The sequence below is a fragment of the Rhinatrema bivittatum genome, chromosome 1 (genome assembly GCF_901001135.1).
Source record: "Rhinatrema bivittatum chromosome 1, aRhiBiv1.1, whole genome shotgun sequence".
Taxonomy (NCBI): Eukaryota; Metazoa; Chordata; class Amphibia; order Gymnophiona; family Rhinatrematidae; genus Rhinatrema; species Rhinatrema bivittatum.
Genome location: NC_042615.1, coordinates 818744285 through 818760779, shown reverse-complemented (window position 1 = coordinate 818760779; position 16495 = coordinate 818744285). Strand labels below are relative to the sequence as shown.

At 43.9% G+C, this 16495-nt stretch overlaps 1 protein-coding gene across 4 annotated transcripts in view; it reads left to right on the top strand.

Annotated features, from left to right (window-relative positions):
- UNC13B (unc-13 homolog B) overlaps positions 1-16495 on the top strand; it is a 1232326-nt gene that overhangs the window by 839302 nt on the left and 376529 nt on the right. For all 4 annotated transcript variants that reach the window (XM_029581856.1, XM_029581857.1, XM_029581864.1 and 1 more), the window contains 2 exons: positions 10266-10416; positions 14576-14644. In XM_029581856.1, the coding sequence (XP_029437716.1) occupies positions 10266-10416; positions 14576-14644 (220 nt within the window). The remainder of the gene's footprint in view (positions 1-10265; positions 10417-14575; positions 14645-16495) is intronic.

Genomic DNA, 16495 nt, shown 5'->3' with positions numbered 1-16495 from the left:
GTTATGCCTGTTGCACGCCTTTGGGTACATTTGGTGCATGTTTGGACATCCTCATCTCGGTACTCACCCATATGTGAGGACTACCATCCTGCTTGTCCTGTGAGAAAGCAAATGTTGCTTACCTGTAACAGGTGTTCTCACAGGACAGCAGGATGTTAGTCCTCACGAAACCCGTCCGCCGCCCCACGGTGTTGGGTTCATAACGTTTTGTTGTTTTATTTTTCGGCACTGCCTGTAGCTATAAAACAAGACTGAAGGGGGACCCCTGCTGGCTGTAGGGTTAGTGCCATGCTGGGCATGCCCAGTAGGGGCCAGTCAAAGTTCTGGAAACTTTGCCAGAAGTTTTCCGTGATTGGGCTCCATCCTGTTGATGTCACCCCTATGTGAGGACTAACATCCTGCTGTCCTGTGAGAACACCTGTTACAGGTAAGCAACATTTGCTGTATGAGACAGGTGTGGGCAATTCCAGTCCTTGAGGGCCAACAACTGGTCTGGTTCTCTGAATATTCTCAATGAATATGCATAAGAGAGATTTGCATGCATATTGTCTCAATTCTATGCAAATCTCTGTTGCATATTCATTCTAAATATCCTGAAAACCTAACCTATTGGTGGCCCTTGAGGATTGGATTTTCTCACCCCTATTATAAGACCATTTAAATGTCAATATTGTACTTACTTTCTCTTATAATTCATGTCTGCTATATACCCTTTATTGCAGATGGCCAATTTTTGCCAGCTCAGGGCCAAACTCTCTTGATGATGGCTGAGTACTGTAGTCAGATTCTGTTCAGTTAGTTGCTTCAGCAAAGACAGCAAGTAGATAGAAGGCAAAAACAGGAGTCCCTTTCTTCTTTACTACATTTATATGAGCAAAAGAAGACATCAAGAAGGCTGAACGCCAAGGGAGGAAGAGTTCCTTGGTTAGGATACTTATCTTTCTAAGCTGAAGAATTACAAAGAGCTTTTTATCAATGCAATAAAAGCTTATTTCACACTAAAGATCCAGGGCATGCTTAATCACTCATAGAACCATTTTAGGATTTTCAAAGGCATAGTTATAAAACCAAATAATAGGAATGCATCTATTGAATTGAACTGTGAGATGTTTGTTAATTTTTGTTCATCTAAAGTAGTGACTTTGTACGATTCTTTTCCAGCTGATAAAGGCTGCCAGTTGGATGTGAGTGAGTCTTCAGTCTCAAATAATTTCTTATCCGTTAGCACCAGGGATAGATTTGAGCTTCTTCTCCAATGAAATTTAATGCCCACTCACTGAACCCCTGTCTCTTTTGGGCAATCCAAGTTTTGAAAGACTATTTTGTGGGTGCACTGGTCACCATTGTTAATGCTTCCCTGTCTGAAGGCTTTTATTCCTGGCCCTCTGGAAAAAGCAGTGGTCAGTGCTGAAACAAAAAAAAAACTACCCTTGGACTCTTCTAACCAAGGTTAACTTTCAACCAGTTTCAAATATACTGACCCTGCATTACATTCAGATACTGTTGGCAATTCCCTGTCCCCAGAAGACTTACATTCTAACGCCTAGATTAACTAAGCCGCGATAAGGCTATAATGCACATTAAACAGCATTATCATGCAATATAGCCATATTACTGCTGCGCTGAAGGTGGACCCTTGGCCTGGCACAGGATTGGTATGGCCCTCCGGGGGTTCCCAGAGGGCGACTGCCTCTAGGAGGTGGAGCACACAAGGAGATAGAGGTTAGCTGGAGCTTCACCAATAACAGTCCGGGGGCTCCGTGGGTTGAGCCCTTGAATTCCTGGACCGCCTGGGCTTAGGTGGGCCTCTGAGGGTCTCCCGGAGAGGTAGCAGAGAGGTGTGCCTCCAAGAGCAAGGGTGCGCGGCAACTGGAGAACAGATGAGCTAGACCGGAACAGAGATTACCTGAGTCCACTGGAACGAGGCAGGAACTGAAGGACCTCTGGTCAGGGTAGGCAGTGCCTAGTGGTCTAGTTTGTAGAAGGCCACAGGCAATGTCAGAGCAGGCAGGCCTGGTGGTCGCAAGAGGAGCAAATAGTACATGTGGAGCGCAAGGGTTAAAGCCAGGGTATCCGTGCAAGGGTGGTCAGCCAAAGGCAAGGGTCAGTTCAAGCTTGGTCAGTAGTAAACAGAGGTCAGTTCCAGGCAGCGGTTCAGACGTGGTCAGTAGCAAGCAGGGGTCAGTACTGTGAATCAGTCCAAGCGTGGTCAGGCTAGCCGTCATCAGTACAGTGAAGTCAGTCTGAGAAGGTAGCGGAACAGGAACAGACGCTGGAGCACAAGGAGGACCACGGGAACACAGGAACGCAGGAGCACTGGAAGACACAGGAACACAGAACAGCAACTAGCTTCTCAATGATGAGATGACCAGTTTGCCAAGGCAAGGAACTGGATCCTGAGCCCTGCCTTTTATTCAGGGCTCAGGTGACGTCATCATGGCGCACCGTGGAGTGGTTTCCCAAGCTTGGCCCTTTAAAGGGCCGGGTGCTCCACACGCGTGCCTAGGGGCAGACCTGACGCCAGCGAGGACGCCAAGTCCCGACGTGAGGTACAGTGTGAGGTCGAAGGCCCGGGATAGGCCGTGGGACATCGCAGACGCAGGGGTCTGGCAGCAGCTGCGAGGGAGGATGGACCAGGCCTTGCGGAGGGGAGCCTGAGGTGAGCAGGAGCGGCTGTAGCACCAGCGCGGCCGAGACGCGCAACAATTACAGGAGTATTTAGGCCTCAAACATACCCCTATTACAATTAGCTGCTTTGCATGCGATATAAATGCATGAATTTTGCAAATCCATGAAAAACAGGTAATACATACCTAATTTTATGCTAATAAAACAATGTGGCTGACTTAGAAAAAAATCTGCCCTGTTATTTTGTGTTTGAAGGAAATGTAGATATTTTACCTGTTGGAGCTTCGGGACTCTACCATGGGTCCAGATGCTCCCATGGTAAAATGTAAAGTGCCCTGAGGCCCAAAACTACATTTCCCCCAAAGTTGTTAATTTTCCCTCTTCCAGGAATTCTTCCAAGAACCCTGCCCTTCTCCCTCCCCTGCTGCCTCTCAAGGTAAAGCACTTCAGGGCTTCCATCCTCCATCGACGCCGGTACTGGTCCCTGAGCCTGTCACCGATCCAATTCCTGTAGCGCTCGCACTGCTACTGGGTACACTGGATGCGTTGATCGGTGCCCTGCCTCCGTTGGAACCGAGAGCACCGGTGGGTCCAGTGCGTTCTACACCGATTCCATTATCATCAGATGATGAAGAAACACCAATCCCCATCCCACTGTCTGGGATTTTACCACCGACTCATCCATCAATGTCACCGGTCCCTTCGGTGCCTCCATCGATGCCATCAGTTCCTCCGTCGGTGCCTCCATCAATGCCATCTGTGCCGCTTCCGATGCCATCGATGCCTAGGCCTGGTCCTTCAGGATTAGCACCCTTTCTCCCTGCTGGAGACCCGCTAGGTGCTGGAGATCAGCCCTATGATCCTTGGACCGATAATACGTCCCAAGATACAGATGATCTACCATCAAAGCCCTCTCCCCCAGATGAAAGACAATGTTCTCCACCAGAAGATCTGTCTTTTATCAATTTCATCAAGGAAATGTCTGAAACAATTCCTTTCCAACTTCAGATGGAAGAGGATTCTAGACACAAGATGCTGGAAGTATTCCAGTTTCTTGATGCTCCTAAGGAAATCATGTCCATACCTATTCATGAAATCCTGCTTGATCTCCTGAAAAGAAACTGGGAACACCCAGGTTCATTTCCACCTGTCAACCGCAAAACAGATGCCACCTATCTTGTGCAGTCAGCTCCTGGGTTCCAGAGGTCTCAGTTGGATCATCATTCTATAGTTGTTGAGACAGCCCAGAAGAAGGCATGACATTCAAAACCTCATTCCTCCATACCTCCAGGGAAATAACAAAAATCCCTGGATGCTTTTGGCAGGCTTTTCTTCATGGCTCTATGCTGATATCTTGCATAGCCTCTTACCAATTATACATGACTCAATATAACAGAGACCTCTTTAAAAGGATCCAGGACTTCTCTGATTCATTACCAGAGCAACTCCAATGTCATAATGCCTCTGTATCGCTCCATGGTGAAACCGCACCTTGAATACTGTGTACAATTCTGGTCGCCACATCTCAAAAAAGATATAATTGTGATGGAGAAGGTACAGAGAAGGGCGACCAAAATGATAAAGGGAATGGAACAGCTCCCCTATGGGGAAAGACTAAAGAGGTTAGGACTTTTCAGCTTGGAGAGAAGAGACGGCTGAGGGGGGATATGATAGAGGTGTTTAAAATCATGAGAGGTCTAGAATGGATAGATGTGAATCGGTTTTTTACTCTTTCGGATAATAGAAAGCCTAGGGGGCACTCCATGAAGTTAGCATAGGGCACATTTAAAACTAATCGGAGAAAGTTCTTTTTCACTCAACACACATTTAAACTCTGGAATTTGTTGCCAAAAGATGTGGTTAGTGCAGTTAGTATAACTGTGTTTAACAAAGGATTGGATAAGTTCTTGGAGGAGAAGTCCATTACCTGCTATTAATTAAGTTGACTTAGATAATAACCACCGCTATTACTAGCAATGGTAACATGGAATAGACTTAGTTTTTGGGTACTTGCCAGGTTCTTATGACCTGGATTGGCCACTGTTGGAAACAGGATGCTGGGCTTGATGGACCCTTGGTCTGACCCAGTATGGCATGTTCTTATGTGCTTAACTTCATACTCTAGCTCAGAAAGGTCTCGATGCTGTGAAACACGAGGTCCGCGCTGCTTATGATATCTTCGACACTGCATCTAGAGTGTCTGCAGTGGGGATTAGTGCACAAAGATGGGCCTGGCTCAAACCCTCGGACTTAAGACCAGAAGTGTGAGAGATAATCTCTTCGGGGGAAAAGATCTGAGAGACGGTGGCGCAGTTGAAGGACCACCATGAAACGCTGCACCAGCTTTCTTCTCTGCCGTCTGAGTTCCCTTCCGCGCCTAAGAGGACTTTCAGACGAGATTCTAAGCGGCCAACCTACAAGTCAAGGAAATGTTATCGTCCGGCTTCTAGAGGACACCCTTCCAGACCTTACCAAAAAGGTCAATCCAGGCAGACTCTGCCTCAAAAGTCTCAACCAGGTTCTCAGCCTGGACCAGCATCAGGGTTTTGACTCCTTCCTAGAGAGTGTAAGCCAACCTCCTCTTCCATCCATACCAGTCGGAGGTTGACTATGCCACTTCAACAGCGCTTGGCACACAGTCACCACAGACCAGTGGGTACTTGCAGTAGTCACCCAAGGTTACCACCTAAATTTCCTGACTGTTCCAGCAGACTCTCCACCTCGGCCAATGTGGGGAAAGTCCGATCACTCTCTTTGCTCGAGCAGTAGGTCTCATTCCTCCTCCTATCTTGAGCAATAGAACTGGTACCCCTCTTCCAGCAGGGACAGGGATTTTATTCCCAGTATTTTCTAATACCAAAAAAGTCAGGTGCGTACGCCCAACACTGGACCTCAGTGCACTAAACAAATTTCTGCAAAGAGAAAAATTCAAGATGGTAATCTTGGGCTCTATACTTCCTCTTCTGCAAAGAGGAGATTGACTATGCTCTCTGGATCTTCAGGACGCATACACACACATCTCAATCACACCATCTCATCGCAAATTCCTGCGATTCCTAGTCGGCCCTCATCATTTTCAGTACTGTGTACTACCATTCGGCCTGGCGTCTGCTCCACGAGTATTCACCAAGTGCCTGGTGGTGGTCACAGCCTTCCTCAGGAATCAGGGTGTGCACATCTACCCTTTTCTCGACGATTGGTTGATAAGGGCTCCGACTCAGCAGGGCACGCTAACTTCCCTGCATCTCACTATCAACACCCTGATCTCCTTAGGGTTTCTAATCAACTATCTCAAATCCAAGATAGTTCCATCCCAAACCCTACCCTTTATAGGGGCCGACCTAGACACTGTACAGGCGAAAGCCTTCCTCCCCCAGGATCGCGCTTTCACCATGGCATCTCTGGCACATCAACTACAGTCTCAAGTATCTTCAACTGCTCGGCACTTCCTCATACTGTTGGGTCAAATGGAATCCTCGGTGCATGTCACTCCGATGGCTCACCTAGCCATGAGAGTGATGCAGTGGACCCTAAAATGCCAGTGGATTCAAGCTTGTCAGCCAATGTCCAGCAGTGTCCAGGTTACCAAACAGCTCAGTCTGTCACTAGCCTGGTGGATGCACTACTCCAATCTCATTCAAGGCCTTCCATTTCAGGCTCCAGATCCTCAAATCACCTTAACAACAGACGCATCCAACCTTGGGTGCGGTGCACATGTAGGCGACCTGCAGACTGAGGGAACCTGGTCTCCAGAGGAAGCCAAACACCAAATAAATTTCCTGGAGCTAAGGGTGATCAGATATGCCCTCAAGGCCTTTCAGGATTGCCTATCAAACAAAGCCATCCTGATTCAAACCGGCAATCAGGTTACAATGTGGTACATCAACAAACAAAGGGGAACGGGCTCCTACCTTCTGTGTCAGGAAGCTGCACAGATATGGGCATGGGCCCTTTCCCACTCGATGTGCTTCAAAGCAACCTACTTGCCGGGAGTGGACAATGTGTTGACTGACAAGCTGAGTCGCACTTTCCATCTGCACGAGTGGTCTCTCAACCCCATGGAGCAGATGCGATATTCCAACGTTGGAGTTACCCTCGCATAGACCTCTTTGCGTCAGTACACAACCACAAAGTAGACAACTTCTGCTTTCTCATTCGCAGTCACCACTTGCAACCAAGAAGTGCCTTCGCTCTCTCCTGGGCCAGCGGTCTCCTTTATGTGTACCCTCCACTTCCTCTCATTTCAAAGACTCTCGTGAAGCTCCGGCAGGACAAAGGATTAATGATTCTGATAGCTCCCCATTGGCCATGCCAGGTGTGGTTTCCAATCCTCCAGAACCTATCAGTACACAGACACATTCCTCTGAGGAAGGATCCCCTTCTAATCACTCAGAACGAAGGGTACCTGCATCACCCCAACCTCCAGACTCTATCTCTGATGGCCTGGATGTTGAAAGGTTAATACTCCAACCTCTTAACGTTTCAGAGTCTGTATCCCAAGTCCTGCTGGCTTCACGAAAGCCTTCAACGAGAAGGTCTTATCGCTCTAAAAGGAAGAGGTTTACTGTCTGGGGTACTTCCATGTCCATAGACCCCTTCACTTGTTCCACTGTAAGGTTCCTATCTACCTCTGGCACCTGTCAGAGTTAGGCCTAAAACTTCTTCTATCAGGGTGCATGTTAGTGCAATGTCTGAGTACCATAAGGGTGTAGGTAATGTCTCCATTTCAACACAACCCTTAGTATCACGTTTCATCAGAGGCTTGCTCCATTTAAAACCTCCACTACGCCCTCCTGCCCCTGCTTGGGACCTTAATGTTGTTTTGGGATGGCTCATGAAACCTCCATTTGAGCGTCTCCACTCCTGTGATCTCCGCTATCTCACCTGGAAGGTAGTTTTTCTTCTGGCGATCATGTCTGCTCGCAGAGTTAGTGAATTACAGGCATTAGTTACCTACCCACCTTACACTAAAATTCTGCATGACAGGATAGTGCTCCGCACTCACCCTAAATTTTTGTGGAAGGTAATGTCGGAATTTCATATTAACCAATCTATTATCCTGCCTACCTTTTTTCCCCGGCCCCATTCGAACCCAGGAGAACAGACTCTGCATTCTTTGGACTGCAAATGTGCTCTGGCCTACAGGAAATCCACTCAATTGTTTGTTTCTTTTGATACCATCAAATTGGGAAATCCTATGGGAAAGCAGACCCTCTCCTCCTGGTTGGCGGAATGCATTTCTTTTTGCTACCAGCAAGCAGGCATTCCGCTACAAGACTGTGTAAAAGCACACTCTGTCAGGGCCATGGCGACATCAGTGACGCATCTCTGTTCGATGCCGCTTCCTGATATCTGTAAGGCTGCTACTTGGAGTTCCCTCCACACTTTCGCAGCCCATTATTTCTTGGATAAGGCTGGCACCCAGGATTCCATCTTTGGCCAATCTATTCTGCGCAATTTGTTTTCAGTTTAACTTCCCAACATCCTTCCACCAACCCGTTCAGGATGCCCTCCTAACCAAATTTCCACCCCTGTTGTGCTTGTTGCATGTCTTTGGGTACATTTGGTGCTTTGCTCAGGCATCCTCAGCTCTGTACTCACCCATACATGAGGACTACCATCCTGCTTGTCCTGTGAGAAAGCAGAGTTGCTTACCTGTAACAGGTGTTCTCACAGGACAGCAGGATGTTAGTCCTCACGAAACCCACCCACCACCCCGCGGAGTTGGGTTCGTTTACGTTTTCTTATTTTATTTTTCACACTTTTTGCTATATAAAGAGACTGAAGGGGGACCCCTGCTGGATTCAGGGTCAGTGCATTGCTGGGCATGCCCAGTGGGTGCCAGTCAAAGTTCTAGAAACTTTAACAAAAGTGTTCCGTGATTGGGCTCCATCCTGATGATGTCACCCATATGTGAGGACTAACATCCTGCTGTCCTGTGAGATCACCTGTTACAGGTAAGCAACTCTGCTTTCCAAAATAGATCAGAATCCCTGGTGTCCAGTGGGTTTCCCTCCTCCTTAACCCCATCTCCCTGTACTTGCTTGAAGAGTCAAGAATTAAGAATGATAAACTTATTCAAAGGCACATATCTTTGGTCATTATCATTTGGATGTCAGATATGATTTTACAATATATTTTTCTGTTCTTTTACTTGCTCTTTCCCTAAAAATAATCCTCCTTGATTAGAACAATATTGAGAATATTCTGATTTAGACATTTTTTTATTTATTTACTGTTTTTTTCTTGACCGACCATCATCAGAGATATCATGCTGGTTTACATGTAACAGGGGAGAACGAAGTAGGAAAAGAGCAGTTACAAAAAACAGAGTCATGAATAACTGGGAGGTGCGAAGATGCACGGAAAAGGAGAGCATCAGGCATGAAGGAGAAGGCAAACTTAAATACACAGTAGCAAATTTAAATATACAATAGCAAACATAAATACACGATATGTGTCCCAAACTTATGACATGGTGGAATATAGTTTGTCTACACAAAAATATGAAGCAGTGATTGCTGGGAAATAAGAAATGGTTTATTGAGTTTTGGAATCTACTGGATGTATATGTTTTGCATCATGTTGTGAGAGTCAGATGTGGGGTTGAACTGTGTCTGCAGGTAAGATGTACACCTGAAGATAAAGGCCATTGTACTCAGAACTATTGGACTTGCAAGCAAGATGAAGAAGTGCATGTTAATTAGCAATAAATGGTTTTATAATTTCCAGTGAAGCAATGGCTAAGGTTTGCCAGGTGAATTTGTTTCCATACAGGTGAATTTTCAAAGACGTTACGCATGTAAATGTAATATATTATCATAGCAATTTTCAAAACCATTTACCTACATTAAGTGCACTTAATGCAGTTAAAACCTATGAACAATTCAATGGCATATATTGTAGAAATTTTCAATTTCAAAAGCCCGCTATATGAGTAAAGGGGTAGATTTTAAAAGGAACGCACGCGGCATACATGTGCGTACGCTACCCGGCGCACACACATGTACACCCGATTTTATAACTTGCGCAGGCACACGCAAGTTATAAAATCAGGGGTTAGTGCTGCCTTCCCCCTTCCCCTAACCTGACCTTCCCACCCATTCCCATAACCTTTCCCCCCCTAGCCCTACTCTAACCCCCACTCCCAAATTTTTATTTTACCTTTTGCGCCTGCCTCCGGGCACACCTGCCGGCATGCGATCCTTCGACACAGCGGCAATAGCCACTGTGTCGGAGGCCTCTGGCCCTGCCCCACCCCCGGACCTCCCCGCCCCCGGACCACCCCTTTAGTAATGCCCTGGGACTTACACGCATCCCCGGGCCTTTTTTAAATAGGCCCAGAGCACGTAACCTTTTGAAAATCCGGCCCAAAGTGCATGTACACATGTAAAACCCAGTTTTAAGAGTGTAAATGTCTTTGAAAATCAGGCCCATAGGGTATATTTGCACATCAAGCAAACTTGAAAGAGTTTTAAGAAATAATGGAATATTGCATTGCACCGTCAGCCTTCACATGTATATCGATTTGGAATATAACATTAATAGTGAAGTGTTAATGACTTTCATTTTCCAAGATCCATAATTAGTCCTTGTTGTATGAAGCTTAGGTGACTGGAGTATCTTGTGATTTTCAGACACTTTGCTTGCCTATCATCCAAATACATGTGTCCTGGAGTACCAGCAGTGATGAGCACCCTACTGGCCAACATTAACGCCTATTATGCACACACCACAGCATCCACTAATGTATCTGCCTCAGATCGTTTTTCAGCTTCAAATTTTGGGGTATGTTTTATGGTATTTGATTTTGTCTTAGTAATGTTGCTTTCAAATTGATTTACTATTTTTAATGTAAAGTGGTAAAGTAGAAGCAAATATGCATAATAAGACTGTTCCAGGATATCAAGGGTACCTCATGACTTAAGTGACATGTTCTGTTGGCATAAATATTCAAACAGGCTTTTAACTGTCTCATTTTGTATTGGTCATAAAAAATAAATCAATAGGAAAACTTTTAATGGGAAAAAAATGATTTTCCACCTTTCTGTTTTCAGTTTTTCTTCCTTCTGTGTGATTGCTTTGAACTGATTACTGTAATCAATTACAATGGCCAGTTAAAAGGTCAGTCGGGCGTCCACAATTCAGTATTAATGGTCAGTGTTCTAGCACAGGATTGCAAAAAAGCTGCAGTCTGTAGCATATTACAGGAAAATTATAGCTAGTCATGTATGAACATAAGATAAACATGTATTTGGGAGACAAAATGGCTGCCCGTTGAACGTCACGCGATCGCTCTGCTCTGGTTCTCAAGTTTAATTTCTTGCTGAAAATATTTCTTATTTGACTACTAATATGCCACACATGAAAAGAAAAGCAAAGTTAAAGCTTCCTTCAATTAACTCTAGTGTGGATACGACACAGAGGAGCATTTCGGAGTGTTTTGATGTGCCTCCAACTACTCCCGATATGAGAACCGCTGAGGGGAGAGGCCCTAGACCTCCAGGTCGAGGAGATCTCACTAAGCCCTGGAGCATCAGATACACCGTCTCCCCCCGGCGCTGGTGAAATGACACCAGGGCAAGAGCCGGGGGAAACCTGAGAGACTGCCTTTGGAGAGCAAGGGGAGAGGACGCTTTGAGCGTGGAGAAGGAATCTGGTTGGCAGGCAATGTTGGAGATGCCTGCCTCTATGGAGGCTAGTACGCTGGTTTCAAAGGACACTAATCGGCTTTTAACTGTCTCATTTTGAATTGGTCATAAAAAATAAAGCAATAGAAAAACTTTTAATGGGAAAAAATGATTTTTCACCTTTCTGTTTTCTTCAGCTTTTCTTCCTTCTATGTGATTGCCTTTGAATTGTAAATGTACTGCCATTGTACTGCCTTTGTAATTGTAATCAATTACAATGGCCAGTTAAAAGGTCAGTCGTGCATCCACAATTCAGTATTGATGGTCAGTGTTCTAGCACAGGACTGCAAAAAAGTTGCAGTCTATAGCATATTACAGGAAAATTATAGCTAGTCATGTATGAACATAAGATATACATGTATGCAGGCAGTTTTTAGTATTACACAGTTGATTAGCAACACCCTAGTGGGTTACTGTACCATGTGCACATCATGGATTGCTTCTAGCATAAAGCAACTAGCATTCTATATGATAAATATAGGCTACTACATTCACTATAATGAAAAAATATTGATAGCTTAGAAGAAAAGAGTGGCAAACAGTGTTACCTTGTAGTTGCCTGACTCCCAAAAACTAAATAAATGGTTCCTTTTGGAGCTCAACATTATAATAAATCCAGCTCAGAGAAATTAGGGTGAATATTTGTTTAAACTCTGGAGAAACCTCATACAGTGCCTCTGAAGGCTACACGCTCTTAAGCACAGCTCTAAGAGACGCTAGAGTTTTAATCATTGGTGACCCAGAGTAAATGGTTCTTCCTTTAGAAGCTTTCATATGTTCAGGTATAAATCCACTTTAAAGCATGGACTGGTAATAAATGTTTGTTACCAATCTGTGTTTCACAATGAGATGATGCCAGGCACATTCATAGAATATCTTATGCTGTCAGTGTGCTATCCATCCGACATTGCAATGTTTTGGAAGACGATACTTCTTCAGGGAGACATGGTGTGCATGATGCTGTCAACTTGTGACTAGTGGGAAACCTGAAATAATAATGTAATAAAAAAACCCTTTCAATGATGTGTTTCATCTAAGTAACGGCGGAACAAGTCTTGTATAGACACCTACTTGATTTCAGTTCAGAAGGTCAATGAAACGTTGAGATCGAGACTTCATGAATGCTGAAGAGAAATATTTAGACAATCAATCAGTGAACTTTTACCGAGTGAACGAGGTTTATGTGAAGATCCTCAACATTCAAAACTTACATGCGTGATGAAAATCTGCTGCGTCCATCGAGTCTACCATTGACAGTCAGCCGCTGAAAAACGCTGACATTTAAAGCAAAAAATCCCACCGATTTTAGAGGATTGACAGGCGGAAATGACGTGCATATATCCAAATAAGGTATTGTATGTCATGCAGCGGCCATTTGAAAAAGGCTGGGGAAGCATAGAACTCCAAAAATGGGTATATACATCATCAGGGAGCCATATTGCACAACAAAAAAGGAAAAAAGGACTTAAATGAAAAGTTAAATCAAAGAAAACCACTCAACTTTTTCAATCAAGCCAGATGATTCAATGCATTGTAGCCGGAAAATCCATTGGTTCTCTTTGAAGTTGAAGATGGATTGTCTATTCCCACCATGCCACGAGTGAGGAACATATTCAAAAATCATCCCTTTAAGGTCCTCAAAGGAATGATTAGAAGCGATGCAGTGTGGTACAATTGGTGCTTTGGGATCTTTGTTTTTGATAAGACTTTTATGTTCGGTTAAACGGGTGCAGATTTTGCGTGTAGTACGTCCAACATATGTCAACTGACATGGGCATGATATGCCATAGACAACATAGTTTATTTATTTTTATTTATTTACATGTTTTTATATACCGACTTTCCTCAAAAAAGAAATCAAGACTGTTAACAAAAACGTCTATACCGATCTATAAGATCATGATGACACGACATTTCCATACATAATTCCATACATAATTTGTGTTGCAGTCATCATTTTGTTTTCTACATATTATAATGCCACTGTTATGGTCAATCCATTCTGTGCCTGTGAGTGCTTGTGCACAAAACATGCATTTCCCACATCGAGTTTGTCCTACTATGTTGTTTGGTTTAGTTGGAGAAACAACCCTTACTATATGCTGCTTTATATTAGTTCCCCTAGAGTAAGCGAACATCGGGGGAGATTGAAAAATGGAGTGTGGACTTAGGACATGCCAATAAATTGGATAACACATTGAAATCGTCGGTTCAGTGTGCTGCGGCAGTCAAAAAAGCAAACAGAATGTTGGGAATTATTAGGAAGGGAATGGTGAATAAAATGGAAAATGTCATAATGCCTCTGTATCACTCCATGGTGAGACCGCACCTTGAATACTGTGTACAATTCTGGTCGCCGCATCTCAAAAAAGATATAATTGCAATGGAGAAGGTACAGAGAAGGGCTACCAAAATGATAAGGGGAATGGAACAGCTCCCCTATGAGGAAAGACTAAAGAGGTTAGGACTTTTCAGCTTGGAGAAGAGATGGCTGAGGGGGGATATGATAGAGATGTTTAAAATCATGAGAGGTCTAGAACGGGTAGATGTGAATCGGTTATTTACTCTTTCGGATAGTAGAAAGACTAGGGGGCATTCCATGAAGTTAGCATGGGGCACATTTAAAACTAATCGGAGAAAGTTCTTCACTCAACGCACAATTAAGCTCTGGAATTTGTTGCTAGAGGATGTGGTTAGTGCAGTTAGCATAGCTGTGTTTAAAAAAGGATTGGATAAGTTCTTGGAGGAGAAGTCCATTACCTGCTATTAAGTTCACTTAGAGAATAGCCACTGCCATTAGCAATGGTAACATGGAATAGACTTAGTTTTTGGTACTTGCCAGGTTCTTATGGCCTGGATTGGCCACTGTTGGAAACAGGATGCTGGGCTTGATGGACCCTTGGTCTGACCCAGTATGGCATTTTCTTATGTTCTGATTATCAACTGCCCTGCCCCTCGGTGATTTCACCTGCACCGGGCCATTGGGGGGGGGGGGGGGGAGCCGCATTTCATCCTTTGCCTCAAGCAGCAGATTGCCTTGAGCCTCTCCTGACAACAGTATAAAAATTTGAAGTGAAAGTTGAACATGTCCCTGAAAATTTCTGTTTCTTATTTCTATTCTTGTCAGTCTGGTCAAATCTTACTTTATTCATTTTGTTTTCAAAAATATTTAATTTTTGAATTTTTTTGTTAACATTACAATGTGTATACCTTTTCATGACTAATTTTATAATGTATTTTCTTCCTTTAACACACAGAAAGAGAGATTTGTTAAACTTCTGGATCAGCTGCATAATTCACTACGAATAGATCTCTCCACATATAGGGTGAGTAGCAGTAAACTGAAGAGCAGGCAGCAACTGTAAGTCAGCAAGGGAGTTGTTCACATTGCCAGGTCTTCTACTATATTCTAAACAGGTCAGTTTAACCAGTTAGGTCTAATGTGTAGGATAGGATCTAGCCAGAGACCCCAAACTCTTAGCCTTCTTAAACCATAAACAGTCTTATTACTACATTATAATTTAGTATCCTTTAGAAGATGAACCAGAATCAATGTGTTTCATAGATTTGAAAAAAAGTTATACTTAAAACAAATATGAAAACCCCAGATAATTGAATAACTTAGAACCTAAGCAAAAGAAGCATAACCACAATGTTTTCTACAGGTTTAAGGAGAAATCACTCACCTTTATGGTCTTTTAAAATAATAAACTATTGTATATAAAAAGAAAAATAGCACCCTTAGACTAGATTCTATCTTTTTTTTTTTTTTTTTTTTTAACAAAACTCCAAAATAGTATTGTAAGATTATAAATACTGCAAAACTTTCAAATGTGTGACCACTAGGCTAGTTTCTCTTAGTTAGTGTTACACTACATACTATTTTTCCTGTAATTTATTTTTTAGATAGGTTTATAAATTATTTATCTTTATGATTTAGTTTTTAGTAAGGAGTTAAATTAATGCATTTTAATTTTAACTTTGTTTTATGTTAAATGATCATTATGCTTATGTTTGTTTATTGTAAGCCACAATGTCCAAATTTGCTTCGGAATATGTGGATTACAAATGCAATAAGGAAATAAATAGTAAAACTATTAACTGCTTTATGGATTAGAGTAGTTAATTGAAAATAATGCCATAGTGTGAACTGTAATAAATTTTAATCAGGTGCAATTTGTGTTTTAGTGGATTGATGTAAGGATAGCAAACTTTTTATCTTTACATTATGATAGCACAATGTATTAGAACAGACTTGAAAAGACTTATGCCCTTTAAATTGTATGAAACATATCAAATCAATAATAACTGAATGAAAACTATATTTCTCATAGGACAAGCAGGAAGGTAGTCCTCACATATGGGTGACATCATCAGGATGGAGCCCAATCACGGAAAACTTCTGTCAAAGTTTCCAGAACTTTGACTGGCCCCTACTGGGCATGCCCAGCATGGCACTAACCCTGCAGCCAGCAGGGGTCCCCCTTCAGTCTTCTTTTTTCCGCGCAGCAGTAGCCTCGCGGTTTAGGAGCTCTGAACTGATTCCTGACAGGAATTTTCCTAACGGAATTAATTAAAAATACTTCGCCCCACAGGGGTCCCCCCCCCCCTCACTTTCTTCGACCGCGGTACTCCGGTAAGTTTTTTCACCGTTTTCATCTGTTACCGTCGAGTTTGGCCCTCGCGGCCTACTGGCCGTCGACCGTACCGTGGCTCGATTTTTCTATGGCCATGGTTTCGGGATTTCGTCGGTGCCCGGACTGTACTCGTACCATGTCTATCACAGACCCTCATGGATTCTGTGTTCTGTGTTTAGGCCGTGAGCATGATGTCCTAACTTGCACCAAGTGTGCCCTCATGACACCTAAGGGTCGCAAAGCCAGAGTGGAGAAGATGGGACTCCTCTTCTGTGCTCACACCCCGATGCCATCCATCGCATCGATGTCCTCGGAACCGGCACCGTCGAAGTCGCATCACCATCGACAACCGTCCGTTGACCGCCGGCCATCGACGTCTTCACGGCCATCGACTCCCGTCTCTCCCCCTCAAGATCGAGGGGATCGTAGGGAGAAGCATCGCCATCGGCATCGTAAGTCTCGGACCGTCGAGGGAGCGAAATCATCGACCTCACTACCGCCCGAGCTACCGTCGAAGAATCCCCGTCCAGGAGCGGCACC